The 23959-nt window shown below is 47.3% G+C and overlaps 1 protein-coding gene across 14 annotated transcripts in view; it reads left to right on the forward strand.

The window, feature by feature from the left end:
* Positions 1–23959, forward strand: part of TNK2 (tyrosine kinase non receptor 2) — a 430040-nt gene that overhangs the window by 391052 nt on the left and 15029 nt on the right. For all 14 annotated transcript variants that reach the window (XM_085635987.1, XM_085635998.1, XM_085635989.1 and 11 more), the window contains one exon: positions 14138–15594. In XM_085635987.1, the coding sequence (XP_085492113.1) occupies positions 14138–15594 (1457 nt within the window). The remainder of the gene's footprint in view (positions 1–14137; positions 15595–23959) is intronic.

The raw sequence follows: 23959 nt of genomic DNA on the forward strand, positions 1-23959 counted from the left end.
CCACAGGCAGGTCTGTGCACTCGCGCCTCTTCCCGCAAGACAGGACCGTGCATTTAATGCCCTCCACCAAGACAGGTCCACGCATTCAGAGTCCCGTCCCACAGGCAGGTCTGTGCACTCGCGCCCCTTCCCCCAAGACAGGACCGTGCATTTAATGCCCTCCCCCAAAGACAGGTCCATGCATTCAGAGTCCCGTCCCACAGGCAGGTCTGTGCACTCGTGCCCCTTACCCAGGGACAGGACCGTGCATTTAATGCCCTCCCCAAAGACAGGTCCATGCATTCAGAGTCCCGTCCCACAGGCAGGTCTGTGCACTCGCACCCCTTCCCCCAAGACAGGACCGTGCATTTAATGCCCTCCCTCCCCCAAAGACAGGTCCATGCATTCAGAGTCCCGTCCTTAGGCACGTCTGTGCACTCGCGCCCCTTCCTCAGAGACAGGGCTGTGCATTTAATGCCCTCCCCCAAAGACAGGTCCATGCATTCAGAGTCCCGTCCCACAGGCAGGTCTGTGCACTCGCGCCCCTTCCCCGGAGACAGGACCGTGCATTTAATGCCCTCCCCCAAAGACAGGTCCATGCATTCAGAGTCCCGTCCCACAGGCAGGTCTGTGCACTCGCGCCCCTTCCCCCAAGACAGGACCGTGCATTTAATGCCCTCCCCCAAAGACAGGTCCATGCATTCAGAGTCCCGTCCCACAGGCAGGTCTGTGCACTCGCGCCCCTTCCCCGGAGACAGGGCTGTGCATTTAATGCCCTCCCCCAAAGACAGGTCCATGCATTCTGAGTCCCGTCCCACAGGCAGGTCTGTGCACTCGCGGCCCTTCCCCGGAGACAGGACCGTGCATTTAATGCCCTCCCCCAAAGAGAGGTCCATGCATTCAGAGTCCCGTCCCACAGGCAGGTCTGTGCACTCGCGCCCCTTCCCCGGAGACAGGACCGTGCATTTAATGCCCTCCCCCAAAGACAGGTCCATGCATTCAGACTCCCATCCCTAGGCAGGTCTGTGCACTCGCGCCCCTTCCCCGGAGACAGGACTGTGCATTTAATGCCCTCCCTTAGTGACGGGTCCACGCATTCAGACTCCCATCCCTAGGCAGGTCTGTGCACTCGCGCCCCTTCCCCGGAGACAGGACCGTGCATTTAATGCCCTCCCCCAAACACAGGTCCGTGCATTCAGAGTCCCGTCCCACAGGCAGGTCTGTGCACTCGCGCCCCTTCCCCGGAGACAGGACCGTGCATTTAATGCCCTCCCCCAAACACAGGTCCGTGCATTCAGAGTCCCGTCCCACAGGCAGGTCTGTGCACTCGCGCCCCTTCCCCGGAGACAGGACCGTGCATTTAATGCCCTCCCCCAAAGACAGGTCCATGCATTCAGAGTCCCGTCCCACAGGCAGGTCTGTGCACTCGCGCCCCTTCCCCCAAGACAGGACCGTGCATTTAATGCCCTCCCCCAAAGACAGGTCCATGCATTCAGAGTCCCGTCCCACAGGCAGGTCTGTGCACTCGCGCCCCTTCCCCGGAGACAGGGCTGTGCATTTAATGCCCTCCCCCAAAGACAGGTCCATGCATTCAGAGTCCCGTCCCACAGGCAGGTCTGTGCACTCGCGCCCCTTCCCCGGAGACAGGACCGTGCATTTAATGCCCTCCCCCAAAGACAGGTCCATGCATTCAGAGTCCCATCCCACAGGCAGGTCTGTGCACTCGCGCCCCTTCCCCGGAGACAGGACCGTGCATTTAATGCCCTCCCCCAAAGACAGGTCCATGCATTCAGACTCCCATCCCTAGGCAGGTCTGTGCACTCGCGCCCCTTCCCCGGAGACAGGACTGTGCATTTAATGCCCTCCCTTAGTGACGGGTCCACGCATTCAGACTCCCATCCCTAGGCAGGTCTGTGCACTCGCGCCCCTTCCCCTGAGACAGGACCGTGCATTTAATGCCCTCCCGCCAAAGACAGGTCCATGCATTCAGAGTCCCGTCCTTAGGCACGTCTGTGCACTCGCGCCCCTTCCTCAGAGACAGGACCGTGCATTTAATGCCCTCCCCCAAAGACAGGTCCATGCATTCAGAGTCCCGTCCCACAGGCAGGTCTGTGCACTCGCGCCCCTTCCCCGGAGACAGGACCGTGCATTTAATGCCCTCCTCCAAAGACAGGTCCATGCATTCAAAGTCCCGTCCCACAGGCAGGTCTGTGCACTCGCGCCCCTTCCCCGGAGACAGGACCGTGCATTTAATGCCCTCCCCAAAGACAGGTCCATGCATTCAGAGTCCCGTCCCACAGGCAGGTCTGTGCACTCGCACCCCTTCCCCCAAGACAGGACCGTGCATTTAATGCCCTCCCTCCCCCAAAGACAGGTCCATGCATTCAGAGTCCCGTCCCACAGGCAGGTCTGTGCACTCCCGCCCCTTCCCAGAGACAGGACCGTGCATTTAATGCCCTCCCCCCAAAGACAGGTCCATGCATTCAGAGTCCCGTCCCACAGGCAGGTCTGTGCACTCGCTCCCCTTCCCCGGAGACAGGACCGTGCATTTAATGCCCTCCCCCAAAGACAGGTCCATGCATTCAGAGTCCCGTCCCACAGGCAGGTCTGTGCACTGGCGCCCCTTCCCCGGAGACAGGACCGTGCATTTAATGCCCTCCCTCGGTGACAGGTCCATGCATTCAGAGTCTCGTCCCACAGGCAGATCTGTGCACTCCTGCCCCTTACCCGGAGACAGGACCGTGCATTTAATGCCCTCCCCCAAAGACATGTCCATGCATTCAGTGTCCCGTCCCACAGGCAGGTCTGTGCACTGGCGCCCCTTACCCGGAGACAGGACTGTGCATTTAATGCCCTCCCTCAGTGACGGGTCCACGCATTCAGAGTCCCATCCTTAGGCAGGTCTGTGTACTCGCGCCCCTTCCCCGTAGACAGGACTGTGCATTTAATGCCCTCCCTTAGTGACGGGTCCACGCATTCAGACTCCCATCCCTAGGCAGGTCTGTGCACTGGCGCCCCTTCCCTGGAGACAGGACCGTGCATCTAATGCCCTCCCTCAGTGACGGGTCCACGCATTCAGACTCCCATCCCTAGGCAGGTCTGTGCACTTGCGCCCCTTCCCCGGAGACAGGACTGTGCATATAATGCCCTCCCTTAGTGACGGGTCCATGCATTCAGTCTCCCATCCCTAGGCAGGTCTGTGCACTCGCGCCCCTTCCCCGGAGACAGGGCCGTGCATTTAATGCCCTCCCGCAAAGACAGGTCCATGCATTCAGACTCCCATCCCTAGGCAGGTCTGTGCACTTGCGCCCCTTCCCCGGAGACAGGACCATGCATTTAATGCCCTCCCCCAAAGACAGGTCCATGCATTCAGAGTCCAGTCCCACAGGCAGGTCTGTGCACTCCCGCCCCTTCCCCCAAGACAGGACCGTGCATTTAATGCCCTTCCCTAAAGACAGGTCCATGCATTCAGAGTCCCATTTAACCGGAGACAGGACCGTGCATTTAATGCCCTCCCCCAAAGACAGGTCCATGCATTCAGAGTCCCATTTCACCGGAGACATGACCGTGCATTTATTGAATGTCCTTCTCCAGGAACAGACCTTCCATCCACTGGCCTTTTGAGACTGGTCTGTGCATGAATTGACCATTTGACCATCACCAGAGACAGGACCATGTGTTTAATGCCCTTCCTGATTGATGGATCCCTGCTTTCCCATCACTTTCCTGGAGCCCAGGTCATGCATTCAATGCAGCTTCCCATGGTAGGTAAAGGTCCACGCATTCACAGCCCTTCTGCGCAGACATATCCAGGCATTCATAGTCCGCTCCTGTCCTGAAGAACGACCCATGCACTCTGTCCCCCAAGGCAGGTCCATGCACTCACAGCATCCCCCCCCCTCCCCCCCGAGGTCCCTCTGTGCCCGAAACCTCATCTGCTGACGGCACTCCCCCTTTTAAGAAGAGATGCAGCCTCTGTTCACGTGTGGCCTGGTTCTCTCAGCCTCTGCTCACAATCTTTTTTCTGTCACTCTTCTAACATTTTGCACCGGTTCCTTTGATTTTTGAGTGCCTCACAGAGTGGTGTTGTTTTTGAGCAGCTTACAGGGTGCTGTTAGTGGCTGAATGAAAGTGGATTTGTTTGAGAATAGATCAGAGTGTTTAAAATAAATCTTTTAGAGTGGCTCGCAGTGTGTTTGTGAGTGATTCAGTTTGTGAGTAGCTGTGAGTGCCTCGCCATATGTTTTTGTTTGTGTCATGGTAGAGGTGCTTTTAAAGTGATCTCTGTAGCTTCTTGGCACTAGATCAGTTAACTCAAGATAAAGCAAAGGAAAGAACATCTAAGACTGGTTATGAAGCACTTTAAAAATAAAGTATTTAGCTCTTTCTTGAACTTAATCAGAGGGGTTTGGGAACAGAGATGGTTAGGTAGTATTTCTCTTTTTACCAGCTGCACAAGAAAAAGCGAAGTCACCATAATAGAGGGTACACTTTTTGGAATGTACAGTAGATTTACCCAATGATTGTAAAGATCGTGAGGTTGACTGGATCTTTCTTTAATTGAGAGTAAAACAAGCACTTGCAAAGCCAATAGGTTTCGCCTATGCTAATTCTATTGTCTTTGTCAATGTTTTTTACATATTGCAGAGCAGTTGAGCTGCGGGGCAACATGGCTTAAAGTAAAAAAGAAAAAGAGCTATGATACTGACAATTGTTAGAAATGGGGGTCTCTAGTTTGTAGAGGTAGGTACTTTTGTCTAAATAGGGACCCTTCTTCCTAGTCAGTATAAGGAAGTTACACTCCTAAAATAACCCCTGCTCACCCCCGTGGTAGCTTGGCACGAGCAGTCAGGCTTATCTTAGACACAGTGTGTAAAGCATTTGCACATAACCAACATTAATACAGTGTAAGCACTACAAAAGGACACCACACCAGTTTAGAAAGATATCCAATATTTGTATATACTTAAGACAAGACCAAAAACAAAAAAGAATCCACAATACAGTACTTGAAAAATAGATACTTTACAAGATGTCTTCTAAACTGCAGAAATACCTTAAAAAAACTGTTCGTACGAGTTGGTAGCTCCGTTCGGGACTACCGCGATGCTGAAAATAACAGTCTAACAGTTCCAGTCGAACGCGTCAATACAGGTCAGCAAAAGCCTGAACAGACTTGGTAACAGTACCTTTCTCGTTGCGGCTTACACGGGGGTGCGAGCCGGTCGTGACAACAGTTGCGGTTGCTTTGTGAAATGGAAGTGGTGCAGGCCGCGGTGTCCTCTAGATGCGGTGTAGGCAGCGGCTCGGTGATTGTGAGACCGGCCTCGTGGCGTGGGCCCTCCTGACCAGCAAGTTACCCTGCAACCACGCCGAACCTCGTTGATACAGCTTTCCGGCTCCCGCGGGCCAACATCCCGAGGGCCGACCAAATCCCCAACACGCATGCCCGGCCGAGGGAGAGCGAAACCCCCCCCCCCCCCCCCAAACCAGACCGAGAGGCGCCGATCCTGTGACACCTCTGGTCTCTCCCCCGAGGGAGGTTTCGATCGACCACCAGACTCCCGGGTAGCAGGCGCCTCGCCCGCTGGGTGTCTGGAGTCCCTCCCGGACCCACCTGAACAGATCAAAGGGCCGAGCGACAGGTAACCCCGACACACCGCCCCCCAGGCACCAGACCCCTCTCCGCGAGGACCCCGGACTTCAAAGAGGAGGGGGAGTATAACAAGGGGTGCTGGAGGGACGAAAGCAGAGAAGACCTGGACTTACGAGAGCCTGCTGACCTGGTCACGGCTCGATCACTCCCCGAACCGAAGAACGCTATCCGAACTCTGAACCATCTGAGCCCTGCTGACGCTGTTGCGGCTCCCCGAACTCTGAACCATCTGAGCCCTGCTGACGCTGTTGCGGCTCCCCGAACTCTGAACCATCTGAGCCCTGCTGACGCTGTCGCGGCTCCCCGAACTCTGAACCATCTGAGCCCTGCTGACGCTGTCGCGGCTCCCCGAACTCTGAACCATCTGAGCCCTGCGGACGCTGTCGCGGCTCCCCGAACTCTGAACCATCTGAGCCCTGCTGACGCCGTCGCGGCTCCCCGAACTACGAACCTCCGGTGCCTGCTGAGTGACTCGCGGCCCGCTCCTCCAAGAGAAACGGCAGAGATTGCCGAGAGAAGCAACATCCCCTCAGCTCGAGGATTGAGAGCTGTGCGCCGGATACCTCACAGAGACACTGATTCAAAGACTGTCCCGCTACCCCTTACCCCTCATTACGAGACCACTGCCGCTTGTGGCACAAATTCTGCTCCTGCCTTCTGGATCATAAAGATTCCTATAACCTGTGATAAAATCTATTATCCTGCAGAGAACTACTGTGTGGTGACCCTCTATCTGAAAAGAGTAGTGCAGCGTGTGCGATCCTAGGTACGAGACCCTTCCAGGAAGGGTCTCCCCGCTCTTGCTCGGCCGAACTCGAGGAGAGGTGGGCCTCCGGGTGGTCAGGAACGTATTCCGCAACCTCCCGGGGGAATGCTTTCCAACAGTGACGATCATCCAGACGGCGTCGGTGAGACCAAGGCTTACGATGCAGGGCGAGACGTTGCTTGACCCTGTGCTGGCAGGTTGTGGTGCAGGCGATAGAGCCGGGTTGTTGGAGCTGGCGTCGGTCGACCCAGACGGCTGTGTGGAACGAAGCGGTGCCCCCAACCACGATGCAGTCATGGGTGTCGAGTCAGCAGCAGCGACTGCGTCGGTGAGACCAGGACGGTGAAGTGAAGTGAGGCGGTACAGACTGTGGTGCCCACAGGTCACGGTGCAAGTCGGAGGTCGGTGCGGTCTGCGGTGCTGTCAGGACACAGAACCAGCGACGGAGTCGGTGACGCAATCGGTTGCGGTTCCCTTCTCTGTGGCAACTAAAACAGCGGTTCCAGAAGCGGTACCCAGAGGTTGATGAAGTCTTTGCAGTCCCTTAGACTTCAGAACAGGAGGCCAGCTCGATCTCAGGCCCTTGGAGATACTCAGCACAAGTAAAGTTCAGTCCAGTCCTTTCACTGCCCAGGGCAGAAGCAGCAGCTGCAGGCCAACCCAACAAAGCGACAACACAGCAAAGGGGCAGTACTCCTCCTGGCAGCTATTCCAGCTCTTCTTCTTGGCAGGTTCCTTGATTCCAACGAGTTCTAAAGTTCAGGGCTTTGGGCCCCACTTTTTGTAGCCCCCAAATCCTTTGTCCTCTTAGGCAGAGTGTGTCTGTGCCCAGCCAGAACCAGTTCTTCCCTCTCTGGTGCGTCTTCCTGGCAGGAGGTGGAGGCAGCATTGTCAGAGGCAGACCAGGCCCATTTAGGTGAAAGGAAATCTCCTCCCCTACCCTAAATGCAGCTCAGGCCTATTCAGCCCTTTCCTGACCCACCTAGACTCTCTGGAGCCACTGCTCCTCTGCAGCCCCTGTCATCGAAAACCCAGACAGTCAATCCACAAACCCAGCAGAGGTACACAGGATGACTGACCAAGAAAATCCATACTTTCTAAAAGTAGTATTTTCAAACACAGAATGTAAAAATCACCTTCACTAAAAGATAAGTCCTTAGATTCGGAGTTTAGGCATACTAAGCTTTATCTCTCTACCTTGTTCCCAGGGCCAGTTATGTTTATAAGATGTTATAAACAAACTCCCCATTCTGTGCTATAGGAACAGGTAGCCTTGCAATAGTGAAAAACTAAATTGGCAGTAATTCACTATCAGGACATGCCACACACACAATGGCATATCCTACCTTTTACATACACTGCACCCTGCCCACAGTGGTACCTTGGGCCTACCTTAGGGGTGACTGACATGTAAGAAAAGGGAAGGTTAGGGCCTGGCAAGTCGACATGGCAGTACCAGACTACACACAGGCTCTGCAATGGCAGGCCAGAGTTACATTTACAGGCTGCTTGGGTGGGTGGCACAATTCAGTGCTGCAGCCCACTAGCAGCATTTGGCTTACAGCCCTGGCATACTCCGTGCACTGTACTAGGGTCTGACTAGTAAATCAAATATGCCAATCATGGAATCACTAATCCATAACAACAATTTACAGGGAGAGGATATGCACTTTAGCACTGATCAGCAGTGATAAAGTGCCCAGAGTCCTAAAACCAACAACAGGTCAGGAAAAAATAGGAGGAAGAAGAAAAAAGTTTGGGGATAACCCTTTAAAAAGCCCTATTTCCAACAACAATGCTTGCCGCATCCTATCAGCCTTCTTTTGTGTATTTTCAGCCATGTTGCACAGCAGCTCAACTGCTGTGCAACATGTAAATAAGTTTTAAAGAAACATTGACAACGCCAATAGATTTTGCATAGGTGAAATCTGTTGGCTTTGTCAATGTTTGCTTAGTTACAAAGGGAACGCATGTAACTGTTGGACTGCTCCCAGAGTTCAGGTTTGATTCTTAACAGTTGCTTTTTTAGTTACTCCTTAATTTTGGACTCCACGGTTTAAGAATATGAGATACATGTCGTTTCGTTTCTTTGCAGACCTAAAACATTTGTGTGCAAGCACGCTTTCTCGTGCACACAAGTATCGTATCGAGCTGTGACGCACAAATCATTTGAGGAAGAAAAACGTTCGCTATTTCGTATTAAATCATTAACCGTTAGACTTCAGACGGAAAAACACGTTTTCTTTCATGTGCCTCATTATTTGATACAGACGCTTTCATCAGGAAGTTCAGGTCTGTAATTAATAAACAGCTTCACAGTACTTGCTTGTGCTACACAACCTTTCAAGCTGAATTCCTGAATTTACAAATAATTATTTATGCTATCTCGTACTTAAATTTGTGGCATGTTTTAGAACATCAGAACCGCGCCGGAGGCTGCAATAGGTAGATTACGTAATCCCGACCCTCCGTGGGTTTGGGTGTAACGTACTTTGTATCTTAACAAAAAATACTTTCGTTGTTTCATTTCTTTATGATTGTCTTCTTCTCAAACATTTCAATGACGGTTCTTTGAATAAAGGACATTTCATGGTTTGAAAGCAGCCGCTCACATGTAAAAATAGAGCGCCTTGAAATGTGTAGCGCCAAACAGTTATAAACAGAATTGTTTATCTTTTGTCGTACCCATTTTACACACAACTACCATCTGATGTTTAGATTTTATACGTTTACTGCGTCCCAACGCACTCGCCACCAGACTTCTGATGGAAACAGTATTGTACGCCTTGAACACATGCACTGTCAGTTGAAATTGTCCGCTTTTTATTACTATGTAGAACTGATCTCTCTCTTTACACGTTTAAATATTTTTGGCTGTCTTTCAAAATGCCCTCAGTGGCCACATTCATATTGAACTTGACAGACTAGCCAATCCCACACACAGCACGAACATTTCAAAGGACTAAACCCGCATTTGAGTCTCGGCGTCACCTTAAGATATGGTGATCTTGGGCAGCCCACACTGTTTATGTCCCATTCACAGTCAAGAAGTATGAAACTGTAGAAACACGTGATAACAATCTTTTCACAGAAAAGACGCCTCCTTCCTTTAACACAAATCTCAACAATGCTTGCGTCGTACTTGGCACAGACTGTCACAACCGAAACCTTCTGCATTGAACGTGAAAGGGAAGATGCCGAAAGCGAGCATTGTTGAGATTGTGTTGAAGGCTGGCTGCCTCTGTCCTGTGAAGAGATCTTGTCATTTGCGTTGACAGCTTCTGAAGTCTCACAGTGAATGAGCCATACACAGTGTGAAGTGCCCAAGATCACCATATGTTACAGTGACGCCGAGACTCATGCGGGTTTTGTAGTTGAAAAGTTCATGCTTTGTGTGTAGTTGCCGAGCCTGTCACAGTAATTACTAATGTGGTCATGGAGTGCGTTTAATGTAGGTGAAAGGAGACCAAAAATATTTTAACGTGTAAGGAAAGAAAGATTGGTTCTACATATAAATATAGGCGTACAATTGCAACTGACACGCTGCATGTGTTGATTGCGTACAATATTTCTTTTTTCTCTTGGAAGTCTGCTGGCGAATGCGTTGAGACGCAGTAGATGTGTAAAATCAATAACTCAGCTGGTAGTTATGTTTAAAATGGGTAAGGGCTAAATGTTTGTTTTGAGTTGTTTTGCTGAGCTCAGTTCCATGCCTGCTTTCAAACGATGAAGTGGTCTTTATACAGAGAAACATGATTGAAATGTTACGATAAAGAGCACCAGAAAGAGATAAAAAACGAAAGCATTTTTATTACGATACAAAGTACGTTACAGTATAAACCCAAGGAGGATCGTGATTAATTTACCTTCCTCTCGCAGTCTCCCGCGCTGTATCAAATGTTCTAAAACGCGCCACAAAATGAAGTACGAGAAAGCACAAAGAATTGTTTGTAAATTTAGAAATTCAGCGTGAAAGTTTGTGTATCACAAACAAGTACTGTGAAGTTGCTAAATAATTACTGTCCTGAACTAACGGATGACAACATTTGTATCAAGCAGTGAGATCTGAGAATGAAAACATTGTTTCCATCAGAAGTGTCTCGGCAAATGCATTAATACGAAATGGAGAAATATTTTCCTATTCAAATGACTTACGCATTACAGTTGCATGCAGTGTTTATGTGCATTTGAAAATGTGCTTGCATGCATAAATATTTTCTCTCTGCTAAGAAATGAAACAACATGCATTTTATGTTCATAACTCTTGGTGTTCAAAATTGAGAAGTAATTACAAAAGCAACTGTTAAGAATCAAACCTGAATTCTGTGAGCAGTGTAACAGTTACATGTGTTCTCTTTGTAACTATAAAAACGTGCTCTAAATGCAGTCACCAAAGTCACTTAATATTCAAACTGCTCCAAATAAGAAATTCTGTGAGCAAGTGAATTCTGTGAGCGAGTTTGCAATGAGAAACCTTCAAGTGCAAAGATTCAGTCACCAAAGAACCTGGATGTTCTAAGGAATCTAAATCGTGAGCACAGCCGCTCAAACGACATGTCACCAAACACGCTTGATCTTGAAGAAAAAAGTAGGTCCTTGAAAGAAAAATTGTGGATGAAACGTTCAAAGGAAGGAGTACTTGGTCCAAGCTCCACTGATAAGATAAACACACGAAGAGAAACCTGAACCCAACAGGTAATAGCATGCAACAACCAACAGAAAGCAAGGAAAATAGAGTGGCATGCGGACGAACAAATGAAAAGTAAGGGCGGGCTGTAAGCCCTTTTCAGATAATTTTTTTGTTAATTACAAGAGATTTCACAAGCGCAGCTCTACGGGGTCACGGCCATGCATCACTTTAAGTGAGCTAACAAAGGTTTTAGATTGAATTATTCATGCCACAGGAATTTATTTATTTTTACCACAGGAAGCCAGTGCGGCTGGCGATAATTGGAAGTGATATGGTTCCTGATTGGGCTGTTTGCGGTGAAGCGAGGTGCGGCGTTTTGCACTAATTGTCGTCTTCTAAACAGTTTCTTTGAAGAGCCAAGGAGCATACGATTGCCATGCCCAAGCGAGACTGGATAAAGGTCATTTCCTTATGAAGACAAAGAAGATTAAAAATGCAACGCCCTCTTCACTTCAGAACCTAGAACCAACTCCGGGCCACCTCGGTGTTTTGTGGTTTGGGGGATAAAACTGCATCTAGGGCGACTCCCGGATTTTTAAAGGAGTTCCTAGGAGAGGGCGTTGGACCCTTAACTTTTGGCCAGAAAGTGGCCTTCCCAATTCTTCATACGGTTCCATGTGATTGACACTTTGATCCTGGAGGGATTCAATAAAAAAATTGTCTGCCATCCATATCGGAACAAAGCCGTTTATCCTTAATGCCAATGACTTGATTTTCAGCCTTTGATGTCAATGTGAACAAAAACTGCGTGTTGTCGGCATACACGTATAATTGGACCCCTGAATTTGTAGTGCAGAGGCTAGTGGGGCCCACATATATGTTAAAAAGGAGAGGAGGGAATATTGAGAGGGGAGGAACTCCGCAGTAGATGCTGTTTGCTGAAGAGTGCGCAGAGTGAAAAAGGAGTGTTCAGCGACAGCCTTCAGAAATGATTTGGTGCATTATAGCGCAGTCTTGAAGCTCAAATATTTTATCTCTTTCAACATGTTCCATGGTCTCAAATGCTGCGGCCAGGCCGAACCAGTGCCTGACCTCTCTGCGATCTACCTGCTTCCGAAGTTCACGTTCTGTAGTCTGGCCAGACCCAAAGCCAGCTTGTGGGATGCTCAAGAGATTCTTGAATGCAGCAAACCCCTGACGTTGAAAGTCTTCCATTATTTGTGAGTGGCTTACAGTCTCATCTGTGACCTACAAGGTAGGAGCCCACGTCTCCGGAGACAGGTCTCCATATGTGGCGGGAGTGAGGTAGGGTAAAGGGCTCTCTTGCAAGTATCACGATACTACACCTTTGAGGTCACATGGGCTTGCCCGTGCAACAGATGAGCAGTATGTGAGTTGTGCACCACAAACCTTTCTCTACAATGTGAGAGAGAAATAGGCTAACATCAAAGTCCATGGGGATGTCGGCCTCAAGCTGCTGTAGGGATGAGCAGAGGAGAAGGCAGTGATGCTGACGCCTGCCGGTACCGTGATGCAACACAAGACAGAAATGTTAATAATATAACACAATATTATGAAACAATCAGAGGTAGGACATGGACTAGCTGTTCTGCTGCATTGGCAGCTATGATTGTTGGTGAAGACGAGAACGTAGCCTCCATCTTTGAGTTTCACCGGTCTAACTCCGCAAAAGTTTGTTCACAGCTATTTTTCCCCGCCCAGGCTCCCTCCCGAAGGCTAGCTGGCCATCAAAGCGGACTTTTTTTTAATCTTAGAAACATTTGCTCATGTTTTGTGGGGCCCCACACAAAGTTTTTGACCTGGCTCTAGCAAAAACATCTGGCATGTCTGGACACAACTTGAAAACACTACAGGATATGTGGATGTCTTGAAGGTGACCACCAACTCTTCAAGAGAAGTCTGCCTTCCTTTCCCTCAGAGCAGTCAAAAAGTTGGGTATCACCTTGCAGTGGGCTTTTTAACCGCGATTTGGTGATATACGCTTAGAGATAGATTGGAGTCACTGAGAGCCCATCCTGGAGCCATGGTACTCACCCTCCAGCGTTGGGCCTGCGTGAATGCTTCCACAGACCATCCATTACAATTCTGGGAAGTTGAGATTTTCAGCATAGTATGTTGCGAAACAGGACTGTGGTGTCCTCTGAGCTCCAAAAGACACCCGTTATAAATTATTTTCATTTGCTAGCCCGTACTTCCCGGTCGCGTACAGCCAGTCCCATTCCATTCCACTGTTTTTATGATCATTGTAAGGAAGAATGCGCTGTCTACGATTAGATCAGCGTCCTGACCAAGCACACCTGGAGAAACGTAAATAACTCAACACTTCTGTAGTTTGTAGATACTTGTATAAAGTACTTTATTCAAGTATCTACAAACTACAGAAGTGTTTTAAGTTATTTACGTTTCTCCAGGCGTGCTTGGTGGGGACGCTGATCTAATCGTAGACCGCGCATTCTTCCTTATTTTCTCAATCAATGCCCCTGTTCAGAGGGCTATACCCACCAGCACCCTACACCGGGTCTACCATCCATATACCTGAATTAAGTTCTATTCACCAAGGAGTGCCACAATCCTCTAAATTCATTTATGGTCACTGTGCCATTAGACACATGGGCCACACCGTAAGCAAATCTGTCTTACACGGTCTCTGACCCAGGCAGTTCAGCCCAAGATGCAAGACCATCTTCCCTCTTAATAGTAACACAACTAAACCCCAGAACAGTTTCACCCATATTGGACTGCAGCACTTACGGCAAATTTGACCTACAATTTGGCTACACTGTGTGTTAATAATGCAAGAGCGAAACTCGCGAAAACAAGCAGTTTCTTTAAATTAATGGACTGGGCTTCTGAATTAGATTTAATGAGTTTGTAAACTGCTGCCCTGTGTGCGGCCTGGTTGTTGATTTACAGAAAACCATATAATGTGTTGCTTGTATTTGCATTTAATCGTAACATGAGGGTGCTCAGAATGATTGTAGAAACTCTGCTAGACACTGGGCACAATTGTGTGATTGACTGGTGAGTGACGCGCCTTTCGCTTTCCCAGTGCCTCCGTGCCTCATGTGTTCTCTTTGTGTTCCAGGACCTTCCTATGACCCAGTCATCGAGGACGAGGACATCGTCTCATCAGGCCTGAAGAAGCTTTACCTCAAGAAGCAGATCCCGGTGAAAGGACTCAAGCTCATCAAGCCTTCAGCGCGAGTGGCCGGCACAAAAATTATCGACCGGCAGCCCTGTGGCACCAAGAGCCCTGGCTTTCTCTCGTCGGAAGTGACATTGATCGACTTTGGAGAGGAGCTCAGCCCCTTGAGTCCATCAACTCCTTCTCCGGTGGTGGAACTTACCGCGCCCTCGTTGGCCAAGTTAGCCATGGAGGCCTTCTCTCTGTTGGACAAGACTCCCCCACAGAGCCCCTCCAGGTCCCTCCCACGGCCTCTGCATCCCACGCCGGTAGTGGACTGGGACTCCAAACCCTTGCCCCCGCCGCCGGCCTACGACGACGTAGCTCAGGACGAGGATGACATTGAAGTGTGTTCGATAAACAGCTCTGATGTTTTGGTGGCTCAGAGGTCCAATTATGGACTACCAGACCTCCAAAAGACTAAGGAAAAGGGGGAGACAAACTATGCATTTGTACCGGAAGGAGAGAAGGGCATGGGAAGGGCTAAAGTGGTGGAAGACAATCTTTTTCTCCCTCCCAAGGAGGTGAAGCCAGCTAGCTTTATACAGACTTCAGAGATCTTTGAGGAACTCCAGCAGGAATGCATGAAACGCCTCAATGTACCTCTGACCTCCTCTGTCCCTCCCAGTCGTAGCCCAAACTTGAGTCCATCCTTTGTGAACGTTACCCTAACATTATCGGAGGACAGACCGCTAATCCCACCGCGCGTCCCCATACCACCCAGGCCGGTCAAGAGGAACGAGCATTGCCGTTGGTCGGGAGAGCTCTCCCCAGCTTTCCTTGGAGAGGAGGAACGGCCGCCCCAGGTTCCGCCCAGGGACCCCTTATCCCAGCCCTCATCTAGGACTCCCAGCCCCATGCCCCTGCAGGTGGGTTCACCGCAGCAGAGGGCAAACCACCTCTCCTCCATGACTGTGGGGGCCTACCTCTCGACATCCCCCGGGAAGCACATGCCCACCACCCAGAGCTTTGCCTCCGACCCGAAATATGCCACCCCAAAGGTGATTCAGGCCCAGGGCAATGAGTGCGCCAAGGGGCCCTGCATCCTGCCCATTGTGAAAGATGGGAAGAAAGTCAGCAACACACATTACTACCTATTGCCCGAGAGGCCGCCCTACCTGGACAAGTATGAGAAGTTCTTTAAGGAGGCGAGAAGCCCGGACGAGGTCGCAACCACCACCAGGACCATAACCACCGCCACAGTCCGGCCCATGATGCAGCAGTCTGACTTTAAAGCGAACTTCTCGTCCAACAATAGCAACTCTGGGTTCAAGTGTCCCGTGAAGATGTCGCACAGCCTGCAGAAAATTGTTTACGACGGGCCCGATGGGTTCAAACCCTCAGAAAAAATCAGAATGGTAAGTGCGGCTTTGTCTCTTCCTGTCCAGTATGGTATTTGAGAAATAGCGGCTCTCTGAGAAGGTTTGGTGATCAACCGTGGCATCGGGTTCTAACCCCCAACATTACATTTATTAACTTGTGTAATTCAGTACTTGCACCTACTTACATCAACTGAGATGAATAAACATGATCTTTCTCCAAATTAATTGGTTGTTTAGTAAGAACCAGAGACCATAAATGTTCTTCGCTGTCAAGTAATTGAACAATTTGAAATTTTGTGACGCGCAGTGAAAGCGTAATATCTCCCGCCTTTTCTTTTCAGAGTTGGTCTTGTTTTATTTTGTATTTTTCTGAAGGGAACTGTGACTGAAACATTCTACTGGTACAACATGGATGTAGTACTTACTACCAGTTGGCATCCTATCACAATCTAGCATTTTACAAAACAATATATTAATAAAATAAACATTTTAATTAGTCTTACATATGCCTGCCTTATGATAACCCAGGGAATAGCATGGAGGTAACAGTTTCGAATCTTAGCAGGACCAACTCAGCCTTTCACCCTTCTAACTATGATAACTAGAGTAGAACAGAATTGGGGGACAGCAGCAGCTGTTACCGAAGCGTCGAATGATACTCCCTATTACGTTGCACTGTTTTCATAAATATTCTTAAGCACTGGGTCTATCTGCGTATGTTAAGGATTCAGGATAAATAGTTTTTTCACATACAGAAATATAGGCTGTTTTAGGTACTCATCAGCTGTTTGTTTTCTCTTAGTGCCTCTAATTTCACCCCTTTTTTCTTTACCCTTTTTAAAAATCTTTTCTTTTCTCTCTTTTTTTTTTTACTTTTGTGGGTGTTATGAGAGACACAGAATGGCATCCAACTTTACTAAACTACTCATACTTGGGTATTTCTGTTCTAACTAGTGTTTTCTTTTTGCACGGTGGTGAGTTTTGGTCTGTGTCTTCATCATCTTATTTATTTCGCTGAATTGTAACTACGATACATTCATTACCTGTAAAATTCTGAAGAAAATCATGTGTATACAGTGTGAATATTTGCATAGAATGTATATATTTTTTTTGCTTTGTCTACTTTTATGTTGGCTTCCTTTTTTATTCTACTAATGGTTTATGGTCACTTTCTGTGTATGACATTTGGTTATTTGCATACCATTGTAGAGAACTCTTAACAATTTTTGTTGCCCTGATGAAGCAACCTTATTGTTGCGAAACACGTTGCCCCTTTCGTTTCTTTGAGGCCCGTACGTATCTTTGATAAAACAAATGTGGAAATACATGAGATTTAGACCTTTCAATCAACGAGTAGCCTTTTGTCATATCAATCACTATAAATTATTCTCAAAAGTAAATTCAAGGCGCTGAATCACTATTTCATTGACAGACCTCAGGCATAGACTTGTTTTGGTTTCACGATTTGTAGTAACAAGAGTAAGGTACTACTTATACTTAGTACCTGAGGTCGGATCTGTCTGACGATGAAAGCCTTTCCCCCCTTCCTTGGCGCGTGGTACAATCCACTGTAAGTTGTTCTTCCAATAAATAGCTCAGTGAATGCAGATTCTTGAGGAATAATATACAAGATCCCCCATTCTTTGCACCACCTAATTTGTTAAATAAACAACTCTCAACACTTAAAACATTTATTGGTACTGCTATGAATCATGTGATGTGTAGTTTATCACACAGGTTTAATAGGTTATTTTACAAAACATTGAGTTATAAGTACCCCTCACAATCTGCACCCCCCCCCCCCAAATGTACTGGCCAAGCTACGCCCCTCTACCTAATGGCAGATCTGACATTCACTTCGGTGAGGCTTCCAAAGGTGTGTCCCTTTACACTCACCTGTTACTTCCTTGAAAGTACCTTTGGCAGTCAGAGCAATAATTTATAAAGTGTTTCACACTCTCATCCACTTCCAATTTGGGAATTGCATGTCATTTTTCTAGGATCAGTAGGAATTAATCATTCTCTAATAGCTGCAGAAACAAATCTTGTTGTTTGTTGAATTGTATAATTAAAAAAATACAGTTTTTAGCATAATAGCATGGAGGAAAGAGTGTATGTTCCCTTACTCAGTCTCCCCTCTGCCCCGGCCCACACTCCATGCAAAGTGATCACCAGAGTGAAATTATTCTGTTTACTGATTTAAAAATGTAGGCAAATAATTCATGTTGTTTCAACATGGAAGCACTCGTGTCAGGCTTGTGTAATTTGGATTATAGAAGTAAGCGTCCGGGTCAAATCAGTGGTTTGAAATAGGGTATTTTGTGACAAATTCAGTCTATCTCTCTTGCATTGGCACAGCCTTGCTACTGACTCTGTTAGAAAACCATCCTAGGAGTGTTTGAGATGTAGAAACCAATCAGCGAATCGATTGTGGCGATATCCGTCTCTGTAATTATCCGTGGTACGATGATGTTCGATTGTAGATCCTCAAGTCATTTCTTAACAGTACTCCGATCCTAATCACAAGCAAAAAGTCCTTGTGATAAGATGCCATCTAAGTTCAGGTGAAAGGTGTGCACTTGAACAGTCTCTGCTGGTCCTAGGATGTGGTAACCCAAGCCCTCCAAATGGACACCATCCTGCAGCAGGGTAGCTGTTATTTTGACTGTAGACTTATTTGATGTGCTCTCAGGGCCTCTGTATAGATTTACTTGCTTGCCAACCAAATCTGGATCCTCAGGTTCAGGAAGGAGTTCTCCATGCACAATTTGAATTGGAACACCACCATGGTCAGCCAAGTATGAATGAAATGTGTGTCAAAGTTGTCAAGTCTTGGGTCCGGGGAGTCTTGTAGCTTCGGTTGCACACCTTAACTCCACCCATCGGTATCACCAAAAGTCTGCTTGACAGGTATTTCAAATCTATAATTTTGTTCATCAGCAATTGAGCAACGAATGTTCCACATTCTGACATTTTGGGGTGACTGGTGGATTTCTGGTGCCTACATTTAATAAGCTTTGGGTGTTTTTAGAAACTGATGTCAATAGTGGGGCGAATCGTGTCACTGCTGCATCTTCAAGCGTTACAGCAGTTACCACTTGTTGATTTATTCTTGGATCCCGTTGCTCTGCATTTGAAGGTTCTTCCAAAAATAATACTTGTCTGACGGTCTTTTTGTGTTTCTGGAAGCTGCGCTGGTCGGCTGTACAAGATGAGCAAAGTGTTACGGCTTCAGCAAGTTGATGGACACGTGCCTCCCCTTTTTGTCTTGTAGCAGAATCACAGTGCTTGTTCCTTTCGTTGATTGGACTGACACAGGTTCTCTGTAGGTGGGATTTTTTCTCCCAGCTTCTGAGCCACAAGTTCACCAACATTTGATAGGCAGGAGATGAAAGCAGACCGCATCGATGGAGTTGTAGCCTCTTGCACGGTGCGATAGATCATGAGGATTCTCCTCTCCCAGAAGGTCCGCCAAACGGTATATCACCAGGCACGCGGTTCATCAAAACGCACCTAGTCATATTATTCAAAGCTCTCTGGGCGCTATATGGGTTGCTTAGCCATGGTGCACTAATACCTATAAATCCTCACAGTAAAGGCATGTTTAGGAGCCCGATTGGCTCGCTCTACTTCCCATTTGAGCAGGGTTGTACGGGATGTGAGATTTGAAGGTCTATTCCAATTTCAATCAATGCCTCCCGGCCTGCGAAAAGCACACCCTCGACCCATTGCTACCAACTACCGCATATGTTTTACTGCTGTGCAAGCAGCGAGCCGGCGCTGTGGCCACAGCCACACAAATTGATTAAAAGAATATACAGCTACCTATATTTATATTTATTTACTGGTTTGAATGGGCAGGTATGAGCAAGGTAAACAGTTTGAAATCGCTGTGCTGCTTTAACCAGCAGGATTTGAGATGCCTCACTGTAGTGCAAGGTTTCACCTGTTGAAAGATTTTGTATCGTTGTACGTACTGCACAGTAGACTTGGACATCAGTGGCTGCCAGGAACAATCTTGCAGTACGTGTAAAATAGCCCAGACTGTTGCTTGTGCCGAATTAGTATTGTGTGCCGCTCTTATCAAATGTAACCCAACCGATTCACTCGGTATGTCTCGATCACCCCGCCCTGCCTGGTATTGTAAGTTTATTGATCCGATTTTGTCCGAAGAAGCTTCGCTGAAAGCCTGGAGACGGGGCTCTCTTACTCTGTGATGATTGTATTCCTGAGGGTATTTACGGCTCAACTTTAGCTTGCAAATGGTTTGCTGCTGCGTCTTTGAGTACGTGCGCCACGGTTTCATAGCTTGATCAGTCGCTGGATTGCCTGAGGAGTGGATTTATTTGCTGACCATCCACCATTGGAAGCCGCCTTCTGAAGTCAGCTATCCATGCCCAGATCTGCGTGTCTGCCTGTGAATCTCTGTAACCTCTGGATTCACGATGGCTTAAATCTGTATAGTAGAACGGAGTCAGAAACACTCCGTAGTGGGACGGAAGCATCTACACTAGGAGGAGTGCATTAAACGTTAAAGTATTTGTGCTGTTGAATCACCAAAGGGTTCACGTGCATGTGCTTTATTTTAAATTCAGAATCTTCAACCTTTCATGCCTAGCTCAGTTTGTGCCAATCTTTCTGTATAAAAGACAATTTGATAACTACTCTGTGCTTTGGTTGATGGGGTCTGTGAATTGTTTGCTGATATTCCAGGAATTCCTGTGGTTAACAATGGGTCCTATTCGAATCAAATGACTGACCTGGTTTGTCGATGGCCCACAGCATTTAGTGCACATGTAGGGCTTTATACCATGGTATACTTTCTTTATCTAGCTGTCTTTAATTACTGTATTAGACTAATTATATTGATTCTTTTGTCGTGTGTGGTGGGTCTTCCTTCCGTGGTACCCATCTGAACCGCTGTGAGGGCTTTCTTTATTAAAGTTGAGCGCTCCTCACTTGTTTTGATAGAAGTGTGTTTTGTACGCGATCGGTGGGTCCAGCCTTCACTGTACATTACTTAAGTGAACCCTATCTGACTAGGAGCTCTTCTTAATACTAAGCTTTATTTTTAGTCCTCTGTTCTCAAATGTTCTTTTAACCTAGTCTTTCTGTATGTTTCTTAGGAATCGACAGCTTTCTTCCTTCGAGTTCTCCCCAGTAAATGTAGGGACAATTAAATAGCACACTGGTTTCACTCTTTCCGCGTCATGTGGGAGAAATGTCCTACCAAAGTCCTGAAATCCCATTAGGTTTGTAGTCTTTTGAGTGTGTTTGGTGTCTCCAGTGGTCCACACGTGTTCAACCACTCTTGTGTCAGACTTTTCTCTTCACTGCTCAACACCTATCCCTGGAGGATTACATTCTAATTGTATATTTAGGATTTTTGTGAGATTCACTTTGAAGCTTGCTGTCACAAGCTCCTCAATTCTTCTGTGTACTTTTTTAACATTTTTGTTTAATTCATTATCAGTTACGTAGATATTGGCTACTTAAGGGAGCACACTTTCTGCAACAATTCAATGATGCAGACAAAGAAAAATTGGGATAGCTTTATACCATTAGGGTAACAACGTTGTAAAGAGTTATGTTCTCTTACTGAATATAAATAATGTTAAATAAAATGAATCCGGAGCTGGGACTTGGGTAAGTTGTTCATTGTAATTTTGCTTTTTCAGTTTCTGGGTTGCATCAGTAATCCAGTACTGTGTGCATTTTGTAAAGCATATGTTTTACAGTGTTGGTTTAAATTGCAATTGTCAAGTACTAATTTCGAGGACTTATTTGGTTTTAATACTGGAAAAATAGGGGTTCTCCTGGTAGATGGACATAAAGCGATTATTCCTTGATTTTGCAGTTTACCACATCTGCGTTTTAGACCCTGCTTCGCCTCTGGTTTATTTGGATTCTGTCTCTTACAAGGAAATCACAAGGATCGATGCAAATCTCCTAAAGAGATCACTTGTGAAATTGTCTTTTTGTCGTGAAGTGCTTGGTTCGTGTATTGTAAATTCTCGTTGTGTGGTACACGGATTCTGCAGTGACTTGAGCACTCGTTAATTGAAGACCACGATTAGAACTTCTTCTCTGGTTAGAGCGTCATTATCATTCGTGTGTGTGCAAGCTTCCTCCGCAAGCCTCATATCCTAGGAAGCTATATGGTGTGTCCAGAAAACCCTACAGATCATAATCTTAATTAAAACTGGTTTATTTGCATGCCCAACTTGTAGTTCCATTTGATCATAGTCAGTAGCCTCCTCCGTCCCCGAGGGTGGCTTGCGTTTCTGGTGGACTATTGCTCTGTCTAGAACGTCCACCGCCTGTTCCACGCTCTTGTTTTGTGAGGCCTCCTTCCTTCTGGTTGCAGCCACTTTTTCTTTTGAAAGTGCTGTTTTGATCCCACACTTGTTTCCCCTCTCCTCACCTGCCAATGGGTCTGCCCCTGATCAGCTCCTTCAGAAGGATGGGCACATCTAGGGTCTGACCTTTTTGCTTCCATGGGCCTGTCTGAAAATAATACTTGAGCTCTTATAATTGCTTTTCTTTCTCTCAAGTTATACCCTCTTGCTCTTCATCTTTTTAGTAAAATTGGAACTTCTTTTTTCCAAATCCACCCAGGGTTTTCACACACTCTCCCTAGCACCTCTGTGTTTTTTTCCGGGTTCTATTCGTTCTCTGATTTAGCGCTGGATTTAGATCTCTGCCAAAATATAAATCCCACTGTTATCCTAGTGGATTTATATTTTGGCGGACAGGATGTCCGTCACTGTTGTGACATAGTAACCCATCCACCGATATCTATATCAGGCCCTTAGATTTTAATTGAGGCATTTGAGACTTTATACCAAGGATATATCTTTCATTGGAATCCTAAACTTGGGAGATAATTTTAGTTTACTCCACCTCTTTCTGATCCGGTGCTGCCTCCCTAAATCTTATGCATATGGTCGATAAAGCTGCATTGATGTTAAAGTTGCCTCGCACGGTTTATGTACGGAGGTCCCCTGGAGGTGAGGTACCCCGCTTTTCTTGTTTTTTCTTCAGAACCCCTGATAACACAGCTATCGAGGCTACGCCACGTGCAGTGGTGTATAGGGTCCCAAATCTGGTTCTTGTGACTGTCATTGCTGTGTGTTAAGCCACATCCCTGTAGGACCGCATATGTTCATTATTCAGGGTTTGTCCTGCAGAGTTGATTAAGGATAAAATCTCCTCCAACTGATAGGTCTTTCTAGCTGGGCATCGCCTCATTATTGCATCTTTAATCCGTGGATTAATGACAGTGGCTTGTTGTGTCTGTGTAGGTTTTTGAGTAAGGCCTCGCTACTTTAATATAAAATACCTTAACTATCTGTATCCGTATTAACTCCCACCAGCATCTCGCCAGCCCCTCCTTTGCGTTCATTATTATCAGTCTATTTCTGGGTAAAAAGTGTATGTAGATCAGGTCGGCCATTCCTGTCCTGGCAATGTCAGATGTCATACGTGGTTACATGCAGTTGCGTCCTGTAAAAGAAGGTCATGTGTTCCATGTAAGTTAACAGCACTTTGATAAATCTGGATGGGTCGTAGCGCGCTGGAGCGTCTGTTATTGCTTAAGGTGCGAATACTCCTGCTTCATCCACAGCTTCTGTTACAATCCCATAAATAGAGTACCTCCATTGTATATCCGGTCTTCTCCGACCACCCTTTCTCCACTGATTGATGGTATCCATTTCCCGTCAAATGGGCAGTAAGGGCGGCACCCGTGCTTAATTTGAGCCAGTGGTTTCCGGTGCTTGGCACCCCCACTTAATTGTCAACGCCGGCACTTATGACAGTCTGCCACATGGTGGCACTGTTTGATTCAGAGATGAGCACAAAAACAGTTGTTTATTAATTCAATATACATTAAAAAGGACTAATACCTGCCGCCCAATTTATTGTTATAGACTTGGGCTCCCGGGAGAGTCTGAACCGTCGTGATTGTTAGTGGTTGTGTTGGTACTGTGCTTGGCAGTGCTGGCAGGGTTGATGGGTAATGTGAGCTGCAGTGGCCTCCTGACGAGGGCCCTGGCCCTTTTCTTTTCACAAATTTAAACACTGGGCACCCACGTGTTCTCTGCTATATCCCCTGTCTCTAGCTCCTCAACTCTGATTCTCCTGCCCAGGTCCTTTATAAATGTAAAGTTTATAATTGGGGATAGAGACACCTTTCCTGGCTCTGAGGAGAGTCAAAAAATAGCTCTGGACGTTTCCAGTTTGTGTTTGTGGCTTATTTTCATGGTACCAGGCCCTCGGAGGCCTTGTGGACCAGGCCGTACTTTGGGCACATTGTCTTGGTACCCCAAGTTGAATGGGGTCACACATGATGGATCCACTGTGACCCTAAAGTTAAATACAACCTTTTTGGAGAATAGGA

The sequence above is a fragment of the Triturus cristatus genome, chromosome 11 (assembly GCF_964204655.1).
Source record: "Triturus cristatus chromosome 11, aTriCri1.1, whole genome shotgun sequence".
Taxonomy (NCBI): Eukaryota; Metazoa; Chordata; class Amphibia; order Caudata; family Salamandridae; genus Triturus; species Triturus cristatus.